General features: G+C 36.7%; 3 protein-coding genes across 4 annotated transcripts in view; all 3 read left to right on the top strand.

Moving 5' to 3' along the window:
- LOC137252876 (capon-like protein) overlaps positions 1-22,379 on the top strand; it is a 682,759-nt gene that overhangs the window by 254,934 nt on the left and 405,446 nt on the right. The gene's annotated exons all lie outside the window — the stretch shown is intronic.
- The window catches only part of LOC137253006 (collagenase-like), a 73,365-nt gene that overhangs the window by 16,315 nt on the left and 34,671 nt on the right, over positions 1-22,379 (top strand). The gene's annotated exons all lie outside the window — the stretch shown is intronic.
- LOC137233842 (collagenase-like) lies at positions 15,492-16,512 on the top strand. The gene is made up of 2 exons (XM_067757317.1): positions 15,492-15,746; positions 15,879-16,512. Exons 1-2 carry the CDS (start codon positions 15,574-15,576, stop codon positions 16,441-16,443), a joined length of 738 nt encoding a protein of 245 aa, XP_067613418.1. The 5' UTR covers positions 15,492-15,573; the 3' UTR covers positions 16,444-16,512.

The raw sequence follows: 22,379 nt of genomic DNA, 5'->3' as shown, positions 1-22,379 counted from the left end.
TATACATCCGATTATTTGGAGATTACGAACGGGAAAGGTATGAAGTCTTCGGAAGACAGTCCCGTCCTTACTTGTTTTTCCTTGCCTTGATTTGCTGTCTGATTTCGATCAAACCAACTCTACCATGCACATCTTTACCGCAGTATACTGCATTTCATTGACTACACTAACGCTAATATTCTGTACACCCCCACATATCACACCACTTTCAAAGACCACGTTTACGCTTACATTCTGGCTTCCCCCATATAGTAAGCAAAAATATTTAAATAAACAATTTTGCTTGTATCTGGGGGTAACAGCTAACTTTTAACTTCCTTTTAGTCGAATGGTTAAGAAAAATAAAATTTCTATAGGGTATGCCGAGTATAAATGACATCTTGATAGTGCCACTTATGAGGGACGAAAGCCATTTGAAAAAGAAAGTCAAGTGCCAATGTTTATTGATATTGGTCAGTGACGTGTGCAACCAGTGGCAAAAAGTGTAATGCATTTATTGGCATCGTTTTACATTGGTGGTTCCCTTTATCCAATTGCCATTCCGGTGAACGATAAAGCCATATCCTTACATACATACATACATGAACGCATGTGTGAATGGATTCTTCATATGCGACAGAACTATGCTGTATGAATCGAGACATGTATGTATAAGTGTGTGTATAAGCGTGCATAATTATACTCAGTTGAGCAGAGCTCACATAGTATATTAAGTTTGATTGGACAACGGTTGGTTGTACATATATAAAGGAATCGAGATAGATATAGACTTCCATATATCAAAATAATCAGGATCGAAAAAAAATTTGATTGAGCCATGTCCGTCCGTCCGTCCGTCCGTCCGTTAACACGATAACTTCAGTAAATTTTGAGGTATCTTGATGAAATTTGGTATGTAGGTTCCTGAGCACTCATCTCAGATCGCTATTTAAAATGAACGATATCGGACTATAACCACGCCCACTTTTTCGATATCGAAAATTTCGAAAAACCGAAAAAGTGCGATAATTCATTACAAAAGACCGATACAGCGACGAAACTTGGTAGATGAGTTGAACTTATGACGAAGAATAGAAAATTAGTAAAATTTTGGACAATGGGCGTGGCACCGCCCACTTTTAAAAGAAGGTAATTTAAAACTTTTGCAAGCTGTAATTTGGCAGTCGTTGAAGATATCATTATGAAATTTGGCAGGAACGTTACTGCTATTACTATATGTACGCTTAATAAAAATTACCAAAATCGGAGAAGGACGACGCCCACTTTAAAAAAAAAATTTTTTTTAAGTAAAATTTTAACAAAAAATTTAATATCTTTACAGTATATAAGTAAATTATGTCAACATTCAACTCCAGTAATGATATGGTGCAACAAAATACAAAAATAAAAGAAAATTTCAAAATGGGCGTGGCTCCGCCCTTTCTCATTTAATTTGTCTAGAATAATTTTATTGCCATAAGTCGAACAAAAATTAACCAATCCTTTTGAAATTTGGTAGGGGCATAGACTTTATGACGTTAACTCTTTTCTGTGAAAATGGGCGAAATCGGTTGATGCCACGCCCAGTTTTTATACACAGACATCCGTCTGTCCTTCCGCATGGCCGTTAACACGATAACGTGAGCAAAAATCGACATATCTTTAATGAACTTAGTTCACGTGCTTACTTGAACTCACTTTATCTTGGTATGAAAAATGAACGAAATCCGACTATGACCACGCCCACTTTTTCGATATCGAAAATTACGAAAAATGAAAAAAATGCCATAATTCTATACCAAATACGAAAAAAGGGATGAAACATGGTAATTGGATTGTTTTATTGACGCGAAATATAACTTTAGAAAAAACTTTGTAAAATGGATGTAACACCTACCATATTAAGTTGAAGAAAATGAAAAAGTTCTGCAGGGCGAAATAAAAAACACTTAAAATCTTGGCAGGTATTACATATATAAATAAATTAGCGGTATCCAGCAAATGATGTTCTGGGTCACCCTGGTCCACATTTTGGCCGATATCTGGAAAACGCCTTCACATATATAACTACCACCACTCCCATTTAAAACTCTCATTAATACCTTTAATTTGATACCCATATCGTACAAACTCATTCTAGAGTCACCCCTGGTCCACCTTTATGGCGATATTTCGAAACGGCATCCACCTATAGAACTAAGGCCCACTCCCTTTTAAAATACTCATTAACTCCTTTCGTTTGATACCCATATTGCACAAACAAATTCTAGGGTCACCCCTGATCCACCTTTATGGCGATATCTCGAAACGGCGTCCACCTATGGAACTAAGGATTACTCCCTTTTAAAATACTCATTAACACCTTTCATTTGATACCCATATCGTACAAACGCATTCTAGAGTCACCCCTGGTCTACCTTTATGGCGATATCTCGAAAAGGCGACCACCTATACAACAACCACCACTCCCTTTTAAAACCCTCATTAATACCTTTAATTTGATACCCATATCGTACAAACACATTCTAGAGTCACCCCTGGTCCACCTTTATGGCGATATTTCGAAACGGCATCCACCTATAGAACTAAGGCCCACTCCCTTTTAAAATACTCATTAACATCATTCGTTTGATGCCCATATCGTACAAACGCATTATAGTCACCCCTGGTCCAAGTTTATGGCGATATCTCGAAAAGGCGTCCACCTATAGAACTTAGGCCCTTAGGTCCACCTATAGAACTTACTCCCTTTTAAAATACTCATTAACTCCTTTCATTTGATACCCATATCGTACAAACGCATTCTAGAGTCAACCCTGATCCACCTTTATGGCTATATCCCTAAATGGCGTCCACCTATAGAACTATGGCCCACTCCCTCATAAAATACTCTTTAATGCCTTTCATTTGATACACATGTCATACAAGCACATTCCAGGGTTTCCCTCGGTTCATTTTCCTACATGGTTATTTTTCCTTATGCTGTCACCATAGCTCTCAACTGAGTATGTAATGTTCGGTTACACCCGAACTTAACTCTCCTTACTTGTTTTAAATATGCGTTTGTTGTGTTGTGAAAATATTCGCAAGGAATTTGATTTCGCTTGTGGCATTTGTACGTCCATGTCATAAACACTCTGGTCTTGTCTGCAACCGCGGCAGTAACGGATCTTACAAGGAGATGCAACTACATATGTCAAGTATGTATTTGTATGCATTTATGTGTGCGCATTTGTATTATGCATTAAATAGTATGTATGTATGTGCTCGTTATACTCAGCTGAGCAGAGCTCACAGAGTATATTAACTTTGTTCGCATAACGGTAATCCGTAACGGCATAAACTAATCGAGATAGATATAGACATCTATATATCAAAATGATTTGGGTGAAAAAGGAAATTAATTTAGCCATGTCAGTCCGTCCGTATGTCCGTCCGCCTGTAAACACGATAACTTGAGTAAATTTTGAGGTATCTTGATGAAATTTGGTATGTAGGTTCCTGGGTGCTCATCTCAGACCGCTATTTAAAATGAGCGAAATCGGACTACAACCGCGCCCACTTTTTCGATATCGAAAATTTCGAAAAACCGAAAAAGTGCGATAATTCATTACCAAAGACGGATAAAGCGATGCAGCTTGGTAGGTGCGTTGATCTTATGACGCAAAATAGAAAATTAGAAAAATGTTGGATAATGGGCGTGGCACCGCCCACTTTTAAAAGAAGGTAATTTAAAAGATTTGCAAGCTGTAATTTGGCAGTCGTTGAAGATATCATGATGAAATTTGGTAGGCACGTTACTCCTATTACTATATGTATGCTAAATAAAAATCAATCGGATGACGAACACGCCCACTTTTAAAAACAAATTTTTTTAAAGTTAAATTTTAACAAAAAATGTAATATCTTTACAGTATAAAAGTAAATTATGTCAATATTCGACTCCAGTAATGATATGGTGCAACAAAATACAAAAATAAAAGAAAATTTCAAAATGGGCGTAACTCCGCCCTTTTTCATTTAATTCGTCTAGAATACTTTTAATGCCATAAGTCGAACAAAAATTTAGCAATCCTTGTGAAATTTGGTAGTGTCTTAGATTCTGGGACGGTAACTTATTTCTGTGAAAAACGGCGAAATCGGTTGAAGCCACGCCCAGTTTTTATACACAGTCGCTCGGCCGTTAACACGATAACTTGCGCAAAAACCGATATATCTTAACTAAACTTAGTTCACTTACTTATATGAAGTTACTTTATCTTGGTATAAAATATGGCCGAAATCCGACTATGACCACGCCCACTTTTCCGATATCGAAAATTACGAAAAATGAAATAAATGCCATAATTCTGTACCAAATATGAAAAAAGGGATGAAACATGGTAATTGGATTGGTTTATTGACGCAAAATATAACTTTAGAAAAAACTTTGTAAAATGGATGTGACACCTCCCATATTAAGTAGAAGAAAATGAAAAAGTTCTGCAGGGCGAAATCAAAAGCCCTTGGAATCTTGGCAGGAATACTGTTCGTGGTAGTGCATATATTAATAAATTTGCGGTACCCGACAGATGATGTTCTGGGTCACCCTGGTCTACATTTTGGTCGATATCTCGAAAACGCCTTCACATATACAACTAAGGGCTACTCCCTTTTAAAACCCTCATTTGTACTTTTAATTTGATACCCATATCGTATAAACACATTCTAGAGTCACCCCTGGTCCACCCTTATTGCGATATCTCGAAAAGGCGTCCACCTGTAGAATTAAGGCCCACTACGTTTTAAATAATCATTAACACCTTTCATTTGATGCACATGTCATACAAACACATTCCAGAGTTACCCTAGGTTCATTTTGCTAATTGGTGATTTTCCCTTATTTTGTCTCCAAAGCTCTCAGCTGAGTATGTAATGTTCGGTTACACCCGAACTTAGCCTTCCTTACTTGTTTCAACTTACATAAGTATTGCAATTTCGATGTATATTCGTATATTCATAAAATTGGTTTACATTTATATTCAATGCTTCCATTTAATTACAGATAAATATGCAAAATATATATTTGTATGCATTTACTGCGATACATTTTTATTGAATGAAGTTTCAAGGAAATCATATTCACATACTCAAATTGAAATGTTTGAGCGGATGATTATGACATACTTCAGAGTTCTTTTTCATGTGAAAATGCATATCTGGTGATCACTACCGACATGCCAAATGTTATTGGCCCTGGTCAGAGTTGTGAAGATTTAAACAAATATTGCTACCAGCGAATGTTGAGAGAAAACCTTCTACACAAATCTGGGACAATAAATCTGAAACTAACTAATAATTCGCAAACTAAGCCAAAACAAGCTGCGGTAAATCCCGAAATTCGATGTAAATGCACTGAAAGAAAAAACTGGTGAAATCAACCTATTTATGGGTCGATTAAGTAAAAATGTCTGCCAATTTTTAACCATAGCTAATAGCTGTTGATTGAACTTCGCACAAATGGCTGGTTCTGAATTGACCGTTTTTACAATTAGGTTGAATTGACAAGTCCATAAAGACCTCACATAGACTGAATGTCTACATAGTGTAGTTTTTACAGTAAAAAAAAAAAATATCATACATAAGCAATAGCTCTGCTAACTTAACAATAATTACTCTCGCCCTAAGTATACCAATTAAAACTGTTAAAATAACAGATATTTGCAGTGATCGCCATGAGTGTAAGCTTCTTTTCAAAATAAGTTCATTTATTTGCATAATATTGACAGTTATTCGCTGTTGAAATAACTAAAGATATCAGTAGCTTTAACATTAAAATTAATTAGATTGATTGAGATGTCATTATAACAGAAAATTGTTGACTTGAGACCAACAGTTTTTCTTGTGTTGAAATTACTAAAAATTTGTTCTCTTGATAAGAATCTCTGTAAATTAACCATATTGCGTTAAATTTTAACGAATTTATTAATTCAATAAAATAAACCCATTGGTTAATTTTATTGGCATCTTTTTTCCGGTGTAGTAGCGCAATGGTCTCTAAATTATCCTGGATACAATCCTAAAGTGATACATAGGGGTTTGGGAAATTATCCCATGATAGCACCCGTTAAAATCCGAGAATGACTCTAAAACGATGTCAAAATGTTCCACTAATTATTCCGAAACAGCCGAATGATCCATAAATAGTACGGACATCATTTGAAAGTATTTCCAAATTGATTTCGAACACATTCCCCAAACAATTCCCAAAAGGCGGTTGACACTGCCCACCTTTCCAAAAATATCTTAGACCTCGATCCATATGATCCTATATAATTGGTTCAGATCAAATAACCAAAGGTCATAACAGCCGGTTACCACAGAATGTAATTACGGTTTTAACTTCGAAAGTGCTCTGCCGTGCTGGATGACACAGTTCCGCATTTTATCTGCCTTACTTTAAGTTGGAATTGCTTAGCAAAAGGCTGTACCAAACAGATGAATACAATTTTAAAGAAACAAAGCATTTACATTTTAGTGGGCAAACGGCAAAGACAGCAACCTGTTTTTCTACGGCTGTCGAAGGGCCCCGCGACCTTTTCCCTTGGCTCAGGTGGCCACAATTACCGGCACGGAAAATACGGATTGGATCGACCTGCATAGTGCAGGGTAGGCTAACAAAACAAAAATGCTAATGGAAATTTGGTGGGGACCAGCACCAATATGGCTCACTGGCAACGGTTACCACCAAAGCGCCAACTGATGCTGAGCGTCTGTGAAAACTGGTACTGCTACCGGTCTTTCCACGGCTGTAACAACGGTCTTAGAATGTGGTATCAGCGGATAAAACTTGGATAAAATAAAGTGCTGATACGTTATCGAAAAACGCTTGGAAATCGGTCGTAAAGGCGCAAACTTTCAGGACAAACGTGAAAAGTGTTATCCCCCTCAAACACCAGAAGTTGAACGAGGACGTCAAATCATACTCGCGGGAGCGCCAATACCCCATCATACTGGGGTAGACAAACTTAGTTTTGCTTAAGTGGCCCTCGAGCGGATGTTTATAGGAATCTTGGCCCTGGAAGTGATCGTGGTACGATTTCTTAAGACCAGTGGCTGTGCGTCCGAAAAAAAAATCGATAGCGCTTTCAACGTATTGATGAAGTCTTCGGATAATCTGCTGCGTAGTAGTGGCACAAGATGGAAACAAATCAGGTTCTAGCTTGTGCGAACGCAAGAACTTTTGCGCTGTATAAGACGCTGGGACCAGTCTATTCTGGGGCCAAGATCCCGGTCGGCGTTTAGAAGAACATTTTTGTCTTCTTTGCGTGCACACATCCAGGTCACTGGTGCTATTGCCGACATAGAATGCAACAAAATCCGAATTTTGGTTTTGTGTTCTTAGACAATGAGACAGCCAAGTAGCTTGGTGTATTTTTGATGCTGGAAACTGGCAATTCAGTAGCCGCGCCGAAGTCGATGGACCCCAACCTGTTGGGGGATGTTACTACGTGAAGGATGAATTGGATTTATGACCTTTTATAATTACACAAAAAAAAAGCCTTGAAGTATTTGAAGAATTGTGATATTGTAAAAATGTAAGTGTATGATTGGGCCCGCGCTTGAACAACTTAGAGTCGAATTCAAAATTTCCTGTTATAGCTTAAAGTTGAGTATATGGTAATCTTAGATTTGCAATACACACACAATACAACACATACAAACATATATACATCCATTATGACTTATTAAATGTGCGGAGGTATCATATTTTTGAAATGAAATATGAATTAAATATTTTTAAATGAGTTTATGGTTTGATATTTAATTTTTATATTAACAACCAGCCGACTCGGCAGACGTTGTTCTGCCCTAAATGTGGCATATCTGCATACATTTTAATACATTTTTCCGTCTAACTCTGCCCTCCCCCCATCACCTTTTCCTAATCCTTTTATTCACTCCTCCGTCCGTCTTTCTTCGACTCATTCTATCTCTTTCTCAGTCTCCTTCTCTTTCTCTCTTTTCTCTTCTCTAAAGTTCTTCTCATTCTTCTTCATCCCTTATTGCCAGTCCCAGAGGGTAGTATGTATTTTGTTCCAGTCCCATTCCGAGTCCTAGTCCCAGTCCCACTTCGAGTCTCAGTCCCAGTCTTAGTCCTAATCCCAGTCCCAGTCCGTCTCTGGTCTACTTCCCGGAAAAAAGGATTGTAAATACTAATATAGGCAAATTTGTATACCAAATTTCAGGCAAATCGAATAGGACGTATGTAAATAGGTATGTGTATATTATTAATTCATGTCTTTATTTCGGCTTCACATGCATATTTATCAGTTTTGCCAGGTTATTGCAACAGCTTTCATTTGATATCCATATCACACACACATTCTAGGGGTACCCGGGTCCACGTTTTGGCCTATATCTCGAGACCCTGTGCGTCGATCGCAACCAAATTTGAACAAAATCGACCGGCTAGATTTTGGTTCTATAAGCCTCACACAAACGGACATTAATTTTTTATATATATAGATTACTTGAAGGAAAATATAGATATGAATTTAAAATCCATTTGTTGTAGTTCAGAATCTTATTTGGTCTAACCTTGAGGTATGCAAAAAAAAATTTAAACAAGTAAGGAAGTCTAATTTCTAATAATTATATAAAAGTGGGCGTGGTCCTTAACCGATTTCGTTAATTTCTCTTCAAATCATTCCCTATAGCAAAGGCAACCTCTCTGCCGAATTTCGTTACGATAGGTTTAACGATTTTTGATTTATGGTTAATAAATATTTGTAAATTGATTTTATCACAAGTACCGCCACGCCCATTTTAAAATTTTTTTCAAATTTTTATCAAGAGTCTCAATATCATTCCAGACGTCAAATTTCAACATTCTAGGTTTATTATTTATTAAATAATAAGGTTTTTTGTGTTTTCCAAAATGTTATATAAATAAAAACTGGGCGTGGTTATCATATGATTTCGCTCACTTTCAATATCAATATATTCTGCGTCCAGATAAGCTCGTGTACCAAATTTGGTGAAGATATCTCAATATTTACTCAAGTTATCGTGTTAACGGGCAGACGGACGGACGGACGGACGTGGCTCATTCAATTTTTTTTTTTTCGAGACTGATGATTTTGATATATGGAAATCTATATCTATCTCGATTCCTTTTTACCTGTACAACCTCCCCGTTATCCAATCAAAGTTGTAATATCCTGTGTACAAGTACAGCTGGGTATAAAAAAACATGTATAAGGATAGTTCAAGGTAAGGTGCAATGGTCTTCATTGCATTTGCAAACTGGTGTAGCAAATTTGCCCAATACAAAATATGACACTGTCACCGACCAGATCCTTATACATAAAGCAAATGTGATCAACATTGGGGGACCATTCTTAAAATGACATATTGCTTTGCTTAGGTGCACAAATGGTAATGCATTTAAATGAAAACTATGCATAAATATAAAATTACCACAAGTAATTTTTTTAAAGAAACAACAAATGGGTAAAACAATAATACGCTTCATACGTTACAAACTTAAACAAATTTTTTTAGTATACATGTTGCAATTTCTTACTTATTATTCAAACATGTAAGGTAAGTAGGTAAGGTATCTTTGTTAGAATTTCAATTTAATATTAAATTAAGGCGTCTGGACTTTTTCGCTGGGCAGTGATCTATTACCTCGTCCGTTTCCATTTGAAACCGAAGATGTGTACTCATTATAGCTAAGCCATTAAGTCTTTCCTGCCCCGTGGAATTACGTAAACAACTTGTTATCCTTTTAAGTGTTGAAAAAAATCTTTCAGCCGAGCATGTAGTTACCGGCAATGTCGCATAAACTTGTAATAAGAATCTTTTTCCAGTAATATATTCTTTGTTAAATTGGTATAGGGCTTCAATAGTTCTTCCTAACACAATTTTGTTTCCACAAGGCGAACTCAGAAACAACTGCATCGGGGTTAATAATACCTTTGTAAATTTCAAATTCTTGTGTATCCTTTCACTGAAGTTAACTTCCTTCAAAGAGCAAAAAAGAAAAGAAAATTTATTACCGCTAGTAGGATTTGAAACCAATCCAAAATTGTCATATTGACATCTTGAGGAAGTGCAATGATAACATATTCATATTTTATCGGCGTTATATTTTTCCTGCCAAATTGAATTTCAGTATGGATAAAGCACGCTTCAGGGCAATACGTCCAAAACTGGGCAAGTTTCACTGAAGTAGCATATATTTCAGTGTTATTTTGTTTGTCAAATTGATTTACAAGGCCATCTTAAAAGGCATTACCTTGTAAATCTATAAGCAAGTCATTTGTATGACGCTGTGGTGTAGACATGTGTATGTCCAGTGGTGGTGTATGATACTGTCACGAATTTTGTGAAATCCTGCTTCTTATTGCACCTTCTGCTGACGTTCGAATCGCTAAGCTGTTGAACAAAATCACTGCAATATTCAGTATTGTAAACTGGACTTTATTTAGATTACTTTGGGAGTAGTACTTCACAATTATACTTCACAACCAATGGCGTGTTTTAATCAAAACTGATTCATTATTACTCAGCTTGCGCTGCTTTTATACTCTCTGTTGCCTCGTCCGCATATTTCTCCATGATAGTTTACGTCTTTTAAAAATTTATCAATTTTGCAGGGAAATACATCACAAGCATCTATTGAGGCTAAATTTAAAATGTGACAAACATATCGATTAACATGCAGATTTGGAACAACTTGCTTGCACTCGGCTTTTTGCTGCCATCATAACCGAGGAATTGTCGGCAGTGGAACCAATAATTTTTTCAAGTGGTATTGAATGGTCTTTCAAAGATTTAATAATGACATTAAAAATACTCTCCGTGCTACAATCGGTCAAAGGTATCAAATTTAAAAATCTATCAATGCACTTTTTATTAAAAATTCGAATCGAAACTGCCAAATTTTTTGATATACATATACCAGTCGTTTCGTCTATTATTAGAGAGTAATAATTCTTCGGACAAAACGAAATTATGGATTTATAATTTTCTGGCCTTGTTATTAGAGTTATTATTTTCTGTGCTTTAATTCTTTTGATCAAAATTTGTTCACAATTTTAGAATCAGTTATGCTTTTTTTCTTAAGCATATTTAAATGATCTATAATTGCAAATGGCAAATTGTGCTCGGCAATAAAACAACTTAACTATACATTTTCTTCGAAAAATTAAAATTTTTTTTGTACATTCAGAGCTGCTTTGCAAATGACTTGCAGTGTAGTGCTGTGTTTTACAAAAATTTACCAAATATGTCAATGTAGTACAAACGTACTTTCGGGAAGCGAAATGTACCAAAAAAGGTACAAATGTACCATGATTATTATCACTGTTTCTTACCATTGTATTATTGTTCCTACTACTCTTATTTTTATAGGTCTTAATACTGTTGTTGCTATAACCGATGTAGTTTTTTTTTTGTTGCAAACATTTCTATTTGTATTTATTTAGCTATTGTCTTTTGAACTCGTTTGCCAATAAAAGCAAAACTTTTCATTTCGTAGATATGCAGGTACGCAGTTTATAATTTTATATTTGAAATATGTTTTTGTATATATTAGAGTTGGAAATATTTTTGTGTACACTTCGTTTGGATTCAATTTTAAAGGATCATTCTTGTAGGTTTTGTATACACAAAAAAATAAAGTGTGGTTCTAACACTTTTCGGAGTAATATGCGAACTAATTTTGGTGTGCTTTCGAATTGTGCTCGTTGTATTGAGTAATGACATATGTAAAGAGCAAGCCGCAGTGGTGTAGTGGAAGCGTGATTCGCTTTTCAAACCGAACGTCCTGGGCTCAAATTCCGGCCGAAGCAATTACAAATAATCTTTTTTTTTTTTTATTATTTTTTAAATTCTTTTTTCAAAATAGCTCTTTTTCAACACTTCTTGGATATGAAATTCGCGCTATTTTTGTTTGTATAGAACAACACAACGCAGTGGGGTTTTGGCACCAACATTTTTTTGTGTGTACAAAATACGATACAATCTATTTGATATGCATATATAAATATAAGTCAGGATATATGTATGTTTATAAACGCATATATAATGTTCACACATTCATATTCTTTTGATGTTGAAGTTTGCATATATCAAATTAAATTTAATTGTCATTCGTTGATAATTAGTATATTAATGGCAAGGGTATACAAATTAATTGCTCGATCTTTAATTAGTTTGTACAAAATTTTATGGTTTTGATTAAAATGTTGTTTTTTGGTAGTGACGCATGTAGATTCACGTTGAGCAGGATCGCCAATTGTGGGTAATCGCCAGTATAAAATTAATTGTAATATTCCTATTTAATTATATTTTTTAATTTGTTAAAATATTTACTTTAACGAACAAGAATGTCGTATATCAAGATCTAACTTCTGCAATAATGAACATTTTTTAAAAAAGAAAAATCAAAATTGAAAATAAAATATTGAAATACATACATATTAAAGGTGCTAATGAGTATTTTTAAAATGGAGTGGGCCTTCGTTCTATAGGTGGTCGCCTTTTCGAGATATCGCCATAAAGGTGGACCAGGGGTGACTCTAGAATATGTTTGTACAAAATGGGTATCAAACGAAAGGTGTTAAGGAGTATTTTAAAAGGGAGTGGGCCTTAGTTCTATAGGTGGACGCCGTTTCGAAATATCGCCATAAAGGTGGAGCAGGGGTGACTCTAGAATGTGTTTGTACGATATGTGTATCAAATTAAAGGTATTAATGAGGGTTTTAAAAGGGAGTGGTGGTAGTTGTATAGGTGGTCGCCTTTTCGAGATATCGCCATAAAGGTGGACCAGGGGTGACTCTAGAATATGTTTGTACGATATGGGTATCAAATGAAAGGCGTTAATGAGTATTTTAAAAGGGCGTGGGGCTTATTTCTATAGGTGGACATCTTTTCGAGATATCGCCATAAAAGTGGACCAGGGGTGACTCTAGAATATGTTTGTACAAAATGGATATCAAACGAAAGGTGTTAATGAGTATTTTTAAAAGGGAGTGGGCCTTCGTTCTATAGGTGGTCGCCTTTTCGAGATATCGCCATAAAGGTGGACCAGGGGTGACTCTAGAATATGTTTGTACGATATGGGTATCAAATGAAAGACGTTAATGAGTATTTTAAAAGGGCGTGGGGCTTATTTATATAGGTGGACGCCTTTTCGAGATATCGCCATAAAGGTGGACCAGGGGTGACTCTAGAATGTGTTTGTACGATATGGGTATCAAATTAAAGGTATTAATGAGGGATTTAAAAGGGAGTGGTGGTAGTTGTATATGTGAAGTCGTTTTCCAGATATCGAGCAATATGTGGACCAGGGTGATCCAGAACATCATCTGTTGGATACCGCTAATTTATTTATATATGTAATACCTGCCAAGATTTAAAGGGTGTTTTATTTCGCCCTGCAGAACTTTTTCATTTTCTTCTACTTAATATGGTAGGTGTCACAACCATTTTACAAAGTTCTTTATAAAGCTATATTTTGCGTCAACAAACCAATCCAATTACCATGTTTCATCCCTTTTTTCGTATTTGGTATAGAATTATGGCATTTTTTCATTTTTCGTAATTTTCGATATCGAAAAAGTGGGCGTGGTCATAGTCGGATTTCGTTCATTTTTTATACCGAGATAAAGCGGGTTCAGATAAGTACGTGAACTAAGTTCAGTAAAGATATATCGATTTTTGCTCAAGTTATCGTGTTAACGGCCATGCGGAAGGACAGACGAAAGACTGTGTATAAAGACTGGGCGTGGCTTCAACCGATTTCGTCCATTTTCACAGAAAACAGTTAACGTCATAATATCTATGCCCCTACCAAATTTCAAAAGGATTGGGAAATTTTTGTTCGACTTATGGCATTAAAAGTATTATGGACGAATTAAATGAAAAAGGGGGAGTTACGCCCATTTTGAAATTTTCTTTTATCTTTGTATTTTGTTGCACCATATCATTACTGGTGTCGAATGTTGACATAATTTTCTTTTATACTGTAAAGATATTAAATATTTTGTTAAAATTTTACTTTAAAAACATTTTTTTTTTTAAGTGGATGTGGTCCTCCTCCGATTTTGCTAATTTTTTTTTAGCGTACATAGAGTAATAGTAGTAACGTTCCTGCCAAATTTCATCATGATATCTTCAACGACTGCCAAATTACAGCTTGGAAAATTTTTAAATTACCATGTTTTAAAAGTGGGCGGTGCTACGCCCATTGTCCAAAATTTTACTAATTTTCCATTCTTCGTCATAAGTTCAACTCACCTACCAAGTTTCATCGCTTTATCTGTCTTTGGTAATGAATTATTGCACTTTTTCGGTTTTTCGAAATTTTCGATATCGAAAAAGTGGGCGTGGTTATGGTCCGATATCGTTCATTTTAAATAGCAATCTGAGATGAGTGCCCAGGAATATACATAACAAATTTCATCAAGATACCTCAAAATTTACTCAAGTTATCGTGTTAACGGACAGACGGACGGACGGACATGGCTCAATCAAATTTTTTTTCGATACTGATGATTTTGATATATGGAAGTCTATATCTATCTCGATTCCTTTATACCTGTACAACCATCCGTTATCCAATCAAACTTAATATACTCTGTGAGCTCTGCTCAACTGAGTATAAAAATAATCCGTTAGGCGGCGCACGGATCGAAATATTTAGATAAAAGTTTGAAAATTTTCAACCAGATTTTATATAACTTCTCGATAAGCTAGATGCTAAAAATTTAAAGCTTAGTTCATAGGTCGATGACAGCCGATGACACATTGTGTTCACTAGGGGGGAGCACGAACTGAGATATTTAGGAAAAGCAAACGGAACGGAGGGAATTTTGGGATTGATTTTTATGTAAGTTCTCATTGAGCCACAAGCGTAAAACTTAACATATAGGTTAAGAAACCTAGAAAATGTAAGAAAAGGAGAAAATCATGATGGTCCTTTGCCGGATGCAGGTCCAGTACGCTCAGGTACCAAGCCCGACCAACTCGAGAACGATTTATATAAAGGAAGTGCTTAAAATTTTTTTATTTTATTTTTTTCTGTTCAAACAAAATGTTATTGAGCGCGTGCAATTTTGCGTACTAAGCAGGCCCCAGTTAACGCTAACTTGTACTTTTCTGACAGATCTACTTACGACTTTTGTCAAATAAAGTGTCAGTTAGCCTTAGCCGAAGATAACGAAAATGGCCTTAAAACATGCGAGTTAACGACAATATCAGTACAGGAACAGTCTGCGCTTGAAAGCTCGTTTTAATATAAGCATATTCCGCTTATTACTACTGCCTCTCATGCATTTTTAATTTTACTTATATCCAGCAAATACTGTACTGTGCCCTGCCGAAATACAGACTTTTGTGACAACGTTATGCAAATATCCCCATAGTACACAACTCAACTATACTATAAATAAGCAAAAATTACCATTACTCTTATCAGTCTAAATTTGCTTGAAGGGCAGCAATATGAAATCGTTGATAGCTTTTTCGGTCCTACTATGCATCGCCTCGGCGTTTGAAATTCGGGTACCTAGAAATGCACAACGTGAACGCTTGGGGTCTATGATGCAAAACGTAGTTGTAAGTCCACGTATATCAAATGGTCAATCAGCTGCGGCTAATCAATTTCCTTATCAAGCTGGTTTGAAGTTATATGATGGTCAAAATTATTACTTTTGTGGTGGATCTCTAATAAGCAATGAATGGGTGCTGACGGCTGCTCATTGTACTTTAACGTAAGTTTTGAATTATATGTACTGTATATTCTAGGGTGTGAGACAATTGGCGAAAAGAAAAACTAATAAGTTAATCACCCAATAACGTACTGTCGATACGCAATCAGATCTAGTCAATTCTTTCCATTTCAGTGCTGTGAAGGTGATCGTATACTTAGGCAGCATCACGCACTTAGATTCCATTGCACCCATTGAGGTAGACAAATGTGACATTAAAGTTCATCCCGAATTCGATATGGCAACTGCTAGAAATGATATAGCTTTGATCAAAATTCCATATGTAATTTATTCAGATGCCATTCAAGCGGTGTCCCTACCAAAATGTGATTCAAGCTATCGCACTTACGTTTATAAAACTGTAGTGGCTTATGGATGGGGTTATACCTCTGATAGATCCGCATCGATTTCACCTATTTTACAGTTTGCCAATTTTAGAGTGGTCTCGAACGAAGTATGTGCTAAAGAATTTGGTTCATCTATGATCGATAACGATAAAATTTGTACTGGCACTGTCAATCGTATTGGAAGTTGTAGTGGTGATTCTGGTGGCCCATTGGTGTTGGCATCTTCAAAGCTTCAAATTGGTATTATGTCTCTTGGTTCAAAAAAAGGATGTGAAAAAAATGCACCAGATTTAAATACTCGTATCACTTCCTACTTGGATTGGATTCGAGCAACTACGGGGCTTACGCTTTAAATAATAAAAAGTGCTTTTATTCCTAAATAATATTGACCTCAAAATTATTAATTATAAGTATAAATTATATAAAATAATTAATCTCACAAGGTTGAGTCATTACTAAAGAAATAAAATTTTTGCTTAACAAAAAGTCATGTTACTTCAAATTATATAAGAAGACTTGTTTACATTCGGATTACGCTGTTGTTGTTGTTGTAGCAGTGCTTCGCCCCACCTAATAGTTGCGACCGATCACAAATTTTGACCAATATCCTCTAACGGGAGTCAAAGGAAACTTGCTGGGGGTGGACCATAATGAAAGGGGTGTTAGAGGCGTTGGTTCCACATTACAATTAAAGAGATGGTTGGTGTCATGTGGGGACACACATTGCAAGCGGGGCATACATTTTGTATGTCGGGGTTGATTCTGGATAGGTAAGAGGTTAATCTGTTACAGTATCCAGAACGAAGTTAAGCTAGAGTGACTCGCATTTACCTGGGGAGTTCCTCTTCCGCAAGTTTTGGGTACTGTTCTTTGAGTACTGGATTCACCGGGCAATTCCTGGCATAAAGGTCCGACGCCTATTTGTGGAGTTCACCAAGGACCAGCTTGTGTTTTTTTGCTTCATACGGCTGAGTTCTCAGGTGCCGTATTTCCTCAAAATGCTTACGGAGATGACTCCTTGAGTCCCTAGGCGGTGTTGGTTTATCAATCAGATGTCTGTTGGGATGCCCAGGTTTCTGGGTATTCAACAGGAACTGTTTGGTTAGCATCTCATTTCTCTCCCTGATGGGAAGTATTCTCGCCTCATTTTGTAGATGGTGTTCCGGGGATATAAGAAGACAGCCCGTGGCGGTTCTGAGAGCAGTATCATGGCAGGCCGGTAGCTTCTTCCAGTGGGTAATGTTTAGGCTTGTCGACCATATAGGGGACGCGTAGCATGCAATCGGCTGGCCAGTTGCTTTGGATGTGGTAATGAGCGTTTATTTGTCTTTTCCCCAAGTACTGCCAGCAAGGGATTTGAGGATTTAATACGGCTCTGGATTTTCGGCACAATTGTGGCTGGTGCTCACCAAAATGTAGATCCTGATCAAACGTCACACCCAAGATTTTGGGGTGTACTAAAGTCGGTAGAATAGTGCCATCGACGTGGATGTTCAAAATGGTCGACATTTGGGACGTCCATGTTGTAGATAAGGTCGCGGAGGATTTAGCCGGTGATAATGCCAGGTTTTGCGAGGCGAAGAAACTGGAGATCAGGGAGGTAGCCGTTTATTCTGTTTCAAAGCTCATCGATCTGTGGGCCTGGGCCTGTGGCCATTATTGTGCAGTCATCGGCGTAGGAAACGATAGCAACTCATTATGGTGAGGATAGGACACCACCCTGTGGCAGCCCTTGTTTAATTCTTCTTGGTTTTGATGTTTCATTTCTAAATTGCACCGATGCCTGCCGACCACCCAGATAATTTGCGGTCCACTTTTTAAGACATGGGGGAAGGGTAGACCCTTCCAGATCTTGCACTAACGTGCAATGGTTGACCGTATCAAAAGCTTTTGATAGGTCTAGCGTAACAAGTACTGTTCTATGGTGGAGGTTTTGATTTAAACCGCATTTTATCTGGGTGCTGATGGCATTTAGCGCGGTGGTGGTGCTATGGAGTTTTCTGAAGCTATGCTGATGATAGGCTAGCTGCAAATTTTCTTTGAAGTAGGGGAGCAAAATAGCTTCAAGCGTCTTGGCTACTGGCGATAGGAGAGATATCGGGCGATATGCATCTCCTATGTTAGCTGGTTTCCCAGGCTTTATTAGCGGGACCACCTTGGCTATATTCAATTTTTCGGGTATGACAAAGGTGGAAAGAGACAGGTTGAAGACATGCGCTAAATATTTGAAACCATCTTCCCCTAGGCTTTTAAGCATCGGCGTGGCTATGCCGTCTGGGCCCACTGCTTTGGATGGTTTGGCATGACCGTTGGCATCCTCAACCTCTTTGGCTGTCATGGTAATTCGTGACGCGCTGAATTTATGTTTATGTGCGTGTCTGTTGGCCCTCCGTCTATCTTTGTCGACCGTAGAATGCATTACGTATTGTCGGCAGAAAGCGCTCGCGCATTTTTTTGGCATCCGACAGCACTTTATCGCCAAAGGCGATGGAAACTTTGTCATCGTGCCTAGACGGATTTTAAAGGGACTTCACGGTGGACCAAAGTTTACCTACACCGGCTGAGAGGTTAAAACCGCTTAGGTGCTCCTCCCATTTCGCCCGCTTGTGTTCATCCACAACCAATCTGATACATTTGTTTATATCCCTTATTAGGGGGTCGCTGGGATCGATCTGTCTTATAAGTTCACGTTTTCTTGCTAAACTTGCTGCCTCCGCCTGCAAGTGGGTCCGAATTTCGGGAATTCTACCGGCGAGAATGAAGCGACCCGAGGCGGATTCTATGACCTTGCGGAAAGCACGCTCCCCTTGACGGGCATCAGACGGGATAGGGAGGGCAGCAAAGCGGTTGTCTGTAAAGGACTGGTATTCGTCCCACTTTCCTTTTTCAAAGTTAATGAAAGTGCGCTTTTCTGTGACGATGAAGTCGGCGGTACGCTTGAGCGAAATAAGTATAAGCAGGTGGTCGGATGCCAATGTTACCACCCGCTGACAGTTAATAATAATAATAATTTATTTATTTACGGTCTTTAAGACCTAGTTCAAGGTAAAAAAAAAAAAATATATATATATATATATAAATAAATTGTATACATTACATGCTTAATGACTTACAGTATAAAAATAATTTTGCTTTAAACTTATTAATATTTTCACAGTCTTTTATCGCATTTGGTAATTCATTGTACATTTTATAACCTATATATTCTAAAGTCTTCTTCGCGAACTCCGTTCTTACTCTAGGCAGTCTTATATTTCCGCTGCTTCTAGTTCCATAGTTATGTATTTCATGATTAAAATGTATTCTCCCGTTGAGATAATTCGGTGTTATTCCTAATTTCATATGATGTATAAATTTCAATGTGAAATAATATATCGACTGTTTTACACTGAGCCAGTTTAACATATTTAGCATTGTAGTTTTTGGTGTTCTAAGCGAACATTTTAAAATTAATCGCATTGCCTTGTTTTGTTGTATCTGCAGTTTTTTTATTTGTGTGTCATTTGCTAATAGCAGGATTGTTGGACAATAGATAAAGTGCGGTTCAATAATTGATCGATACACTAATAATTTGTGTCGTTGACTAATATATTTACAAGTTCTGTACATAAAACCAATTTTTTTTGCAATTTTGTTTTCTAAATAACTTATGTGTTCTCCAAATCTAAGGTTTTTGTCGATCCAGACTCCTAGGTATTTGATCTTGTCTACTTGCTGAATTTCAACATTTCTTATCTTCAGAGTAATATTGCTAAGGTTATTGGCACCCATAATGCTTTGATTTTTGCAAAATATCATACTTTTGGTTTTATCCACGTTCACTTTCAACTTTCTATGGCATAGCCATTTGTAAAGGGAGTCTAAGTCTTCTTGCATTTTCGATACCGCAAAGCCCGCACTTCTTTCACTAATGGTTATCAATGCATCATCCGCAAATAGTCGAATATTGCAATATTTCAAGCATTCTTTAATATCGTTAATATATATTGTAAACAATAGCGGTGCCAATACTGAACCTTGCGGTAGCCCAATATGTACATCAGCAACCGGTGAAACTGCACTTCCAATTATCGTCTTCTGTTTTCTATTACTCAAATAGCTTTTGAACCATTCCAAGGATTTTCCTCTTATCCCATTATTAAACATAACATTCAGCAGTTCCTCTCTATCCACAGTTTCAAAAGCACGTTTTAAGTCTAAAAAGACTGAGATCACAACTTTCTTATCAGTTATATCCTCTTTCCATTCCGCAATAACCATATTCAGTGCGGTTTCGCAAGAATGGCTTTTCCTAAACCCAGATTGTTCAGGTATAATAATTTGGTATTTATCTAGATATGCCACTAATTGATTTTTAACCACCGTTTCCATAATTTTTTCATCTGCGGGTAGCGTATTAATTGGGCGCAGTTCCTCTGGCCTTACTGTATTTTTGACTTTTTCCGCAGGTACTATAGTTGATACTTTCCAGCAATTTGGAACAATGCTACTGTTTATTGATTCATTTATTATATCTTTGTAGAAGTGAGCAATGTAAATCATGGCATCTTTAAATACCCCCTCCGACAAAAGCTTTTTTCCACCATATTTGTTTCTAAAAGATTTAGTAATGTTCATTATATCATCTAACTCTACGTCGGTGAATTGAAAAGTTTCAATTGCATTATTTACACTTGTTTCTGCCGCAATTGGAATTATTTCAATGCTATTATTAATTTCAGCTATGCTCTGTACAAAATATGTATTTAGGGCATTGGCTATATCGTATTCCTTCTCGAGGCATTCACCGTTAATTACTATTTTGCTAACGACCTTTCTGTCATCGGTGAGCTCAGCAAGATGTTTTAAAGACTTCCACATCCGCTTCATGTCTCCTGCACTATCGAGCACTTTATCTTCCATATATTTCTTCTTTTTATACATAACAGTTTTTTTATATATTTTTTTTATGCCATTATAATCCACCCAGTTGCCAGTATTTCTAGCAGTATTATAGAATTCAAATTTTCTTTTGTGCAGTTCCTTTAGCTCACGGTCATACCACTTATTCCTCAGTTGTATTTGGATCCTCTTCTCATACGTCAATGCTTGCATAGCTTCAGTTAAAATATTGTTCAGGATCTCAGTTCTACGTTCTATGCCTACATGAGACACAGAGCTAAAGTCGCACGTTCGCAGCAGATTTAAAAGATTTTCTGCGCTATAGTACTCCCAGTTGGTGACAGTAGCAACTTTTCTCATTTTGCAATATTTAGCTGTTGGTACTTTGAAATGAATTGTTTCATGATCGGAAATTTTATATCCACTTACATGTTCAGTTTTAACTTGCTCATTATTGCTGAAAAGTAAGTCTATTTTCGTAGAGGAGTGCTCAGTTATTCTTGTGTTGAAATTTATTCTTTGTACCATAGCCATTTGTGCAAATAAACTTATAAGCTGGTTTGAGTATGTTGATGATATATTCATATTAATGTTAAAATCTCCAACTATTATAATGTTGTCAGATTCCCTGAGGTGTTCATTGATGACATTGTTTAAGTATGTCATGAAGTCAGCATCACTGCTATTTGGTGAGTGATAGAGTACACCAATTTGCCATTTTAACGCATATTTTTTAAGTTTTATGACAATGCACCACACATTACTGTCAATAGCTTTATTACACACTATGCTATATTGTAAATTTTCATGTACATACATTAGAACACCACCTGTATGTCTACTGTGGGAATCGCAGCGGATGAATTTATATGTGGAAATGCATAGCTCAGAATCCATGATTTTATCTGTTGTACATGTTTCCGCGCATAAAACAATGCTGGGTTTTTTTATTTCTATAAGATGTTCCAGCTCTAGCTTATTTGCTGTAATACTATTAATATTAAGATATATACAGTCCAAGTTGAGCTCTTTGTTACGCAGGTTTGTTTTAGTTTTTGACTTGTGCTTTGTGGTTACAGATTCCCTCGTTGGTTGCTAATAGCCAATCTTCCTCTTCCTTGCTATGAGCTTTTGTTGATACACAGGACACATTCTGTCCATGGAATCGTGATTTTCGTCCAGTCCCAAATTTAATTCTTTATTTGCCCTGATGCAGTTGATGCATTTATTTATTGCTTCTTTATTGCATACCACATATTTATGCTCACCCAAGCATTTTGTGCATACTTCTTTTTCTTTGCAGTCACTGGCTTTGTGATTGAAGCCTTGCCTTTGCATTTGCAACATAGTACTTGCACTGCATCATATACTCTGCACCGCTCCCAGCCTACATTGAGCCTTTCTCCGG

This window comes from Eurosta solidaginis, chromosome 5 (assembly GCF_040869045.1).
Source record: "Eurosta solidaginis isolate ZX-2024a chromosome 5, ASM4086904v1, whole genome shotgun sequence".
Classification (NCBI taxonomy): Eukaryota; Metazoa; Arthropoda; class Insecta; order Diptera; family Tephritidae; genus Eurosta; species Eurosta solidaginis.
This window is presented reverse-complemented; position numbering and strand designations above follow the sequence as displayed.

Bases quoted from the DNA above. Each gene is read 5' to 3' on its own strand.
- LOC137233842 (XM_067757317.1), top strand. From the start codon at position 15,574: ATGATGCAAAACGTAGTTGTAAGTCCACGTATATCAAATGGTCAATCA. The intron at 15,747-15,878 runs GTAAGTTTTGAA...TTTCCATTTCAG, and splicing joins GCTGCTCATTGTACTTTAAC to TGCTGTGAAGGTGATCGTAT.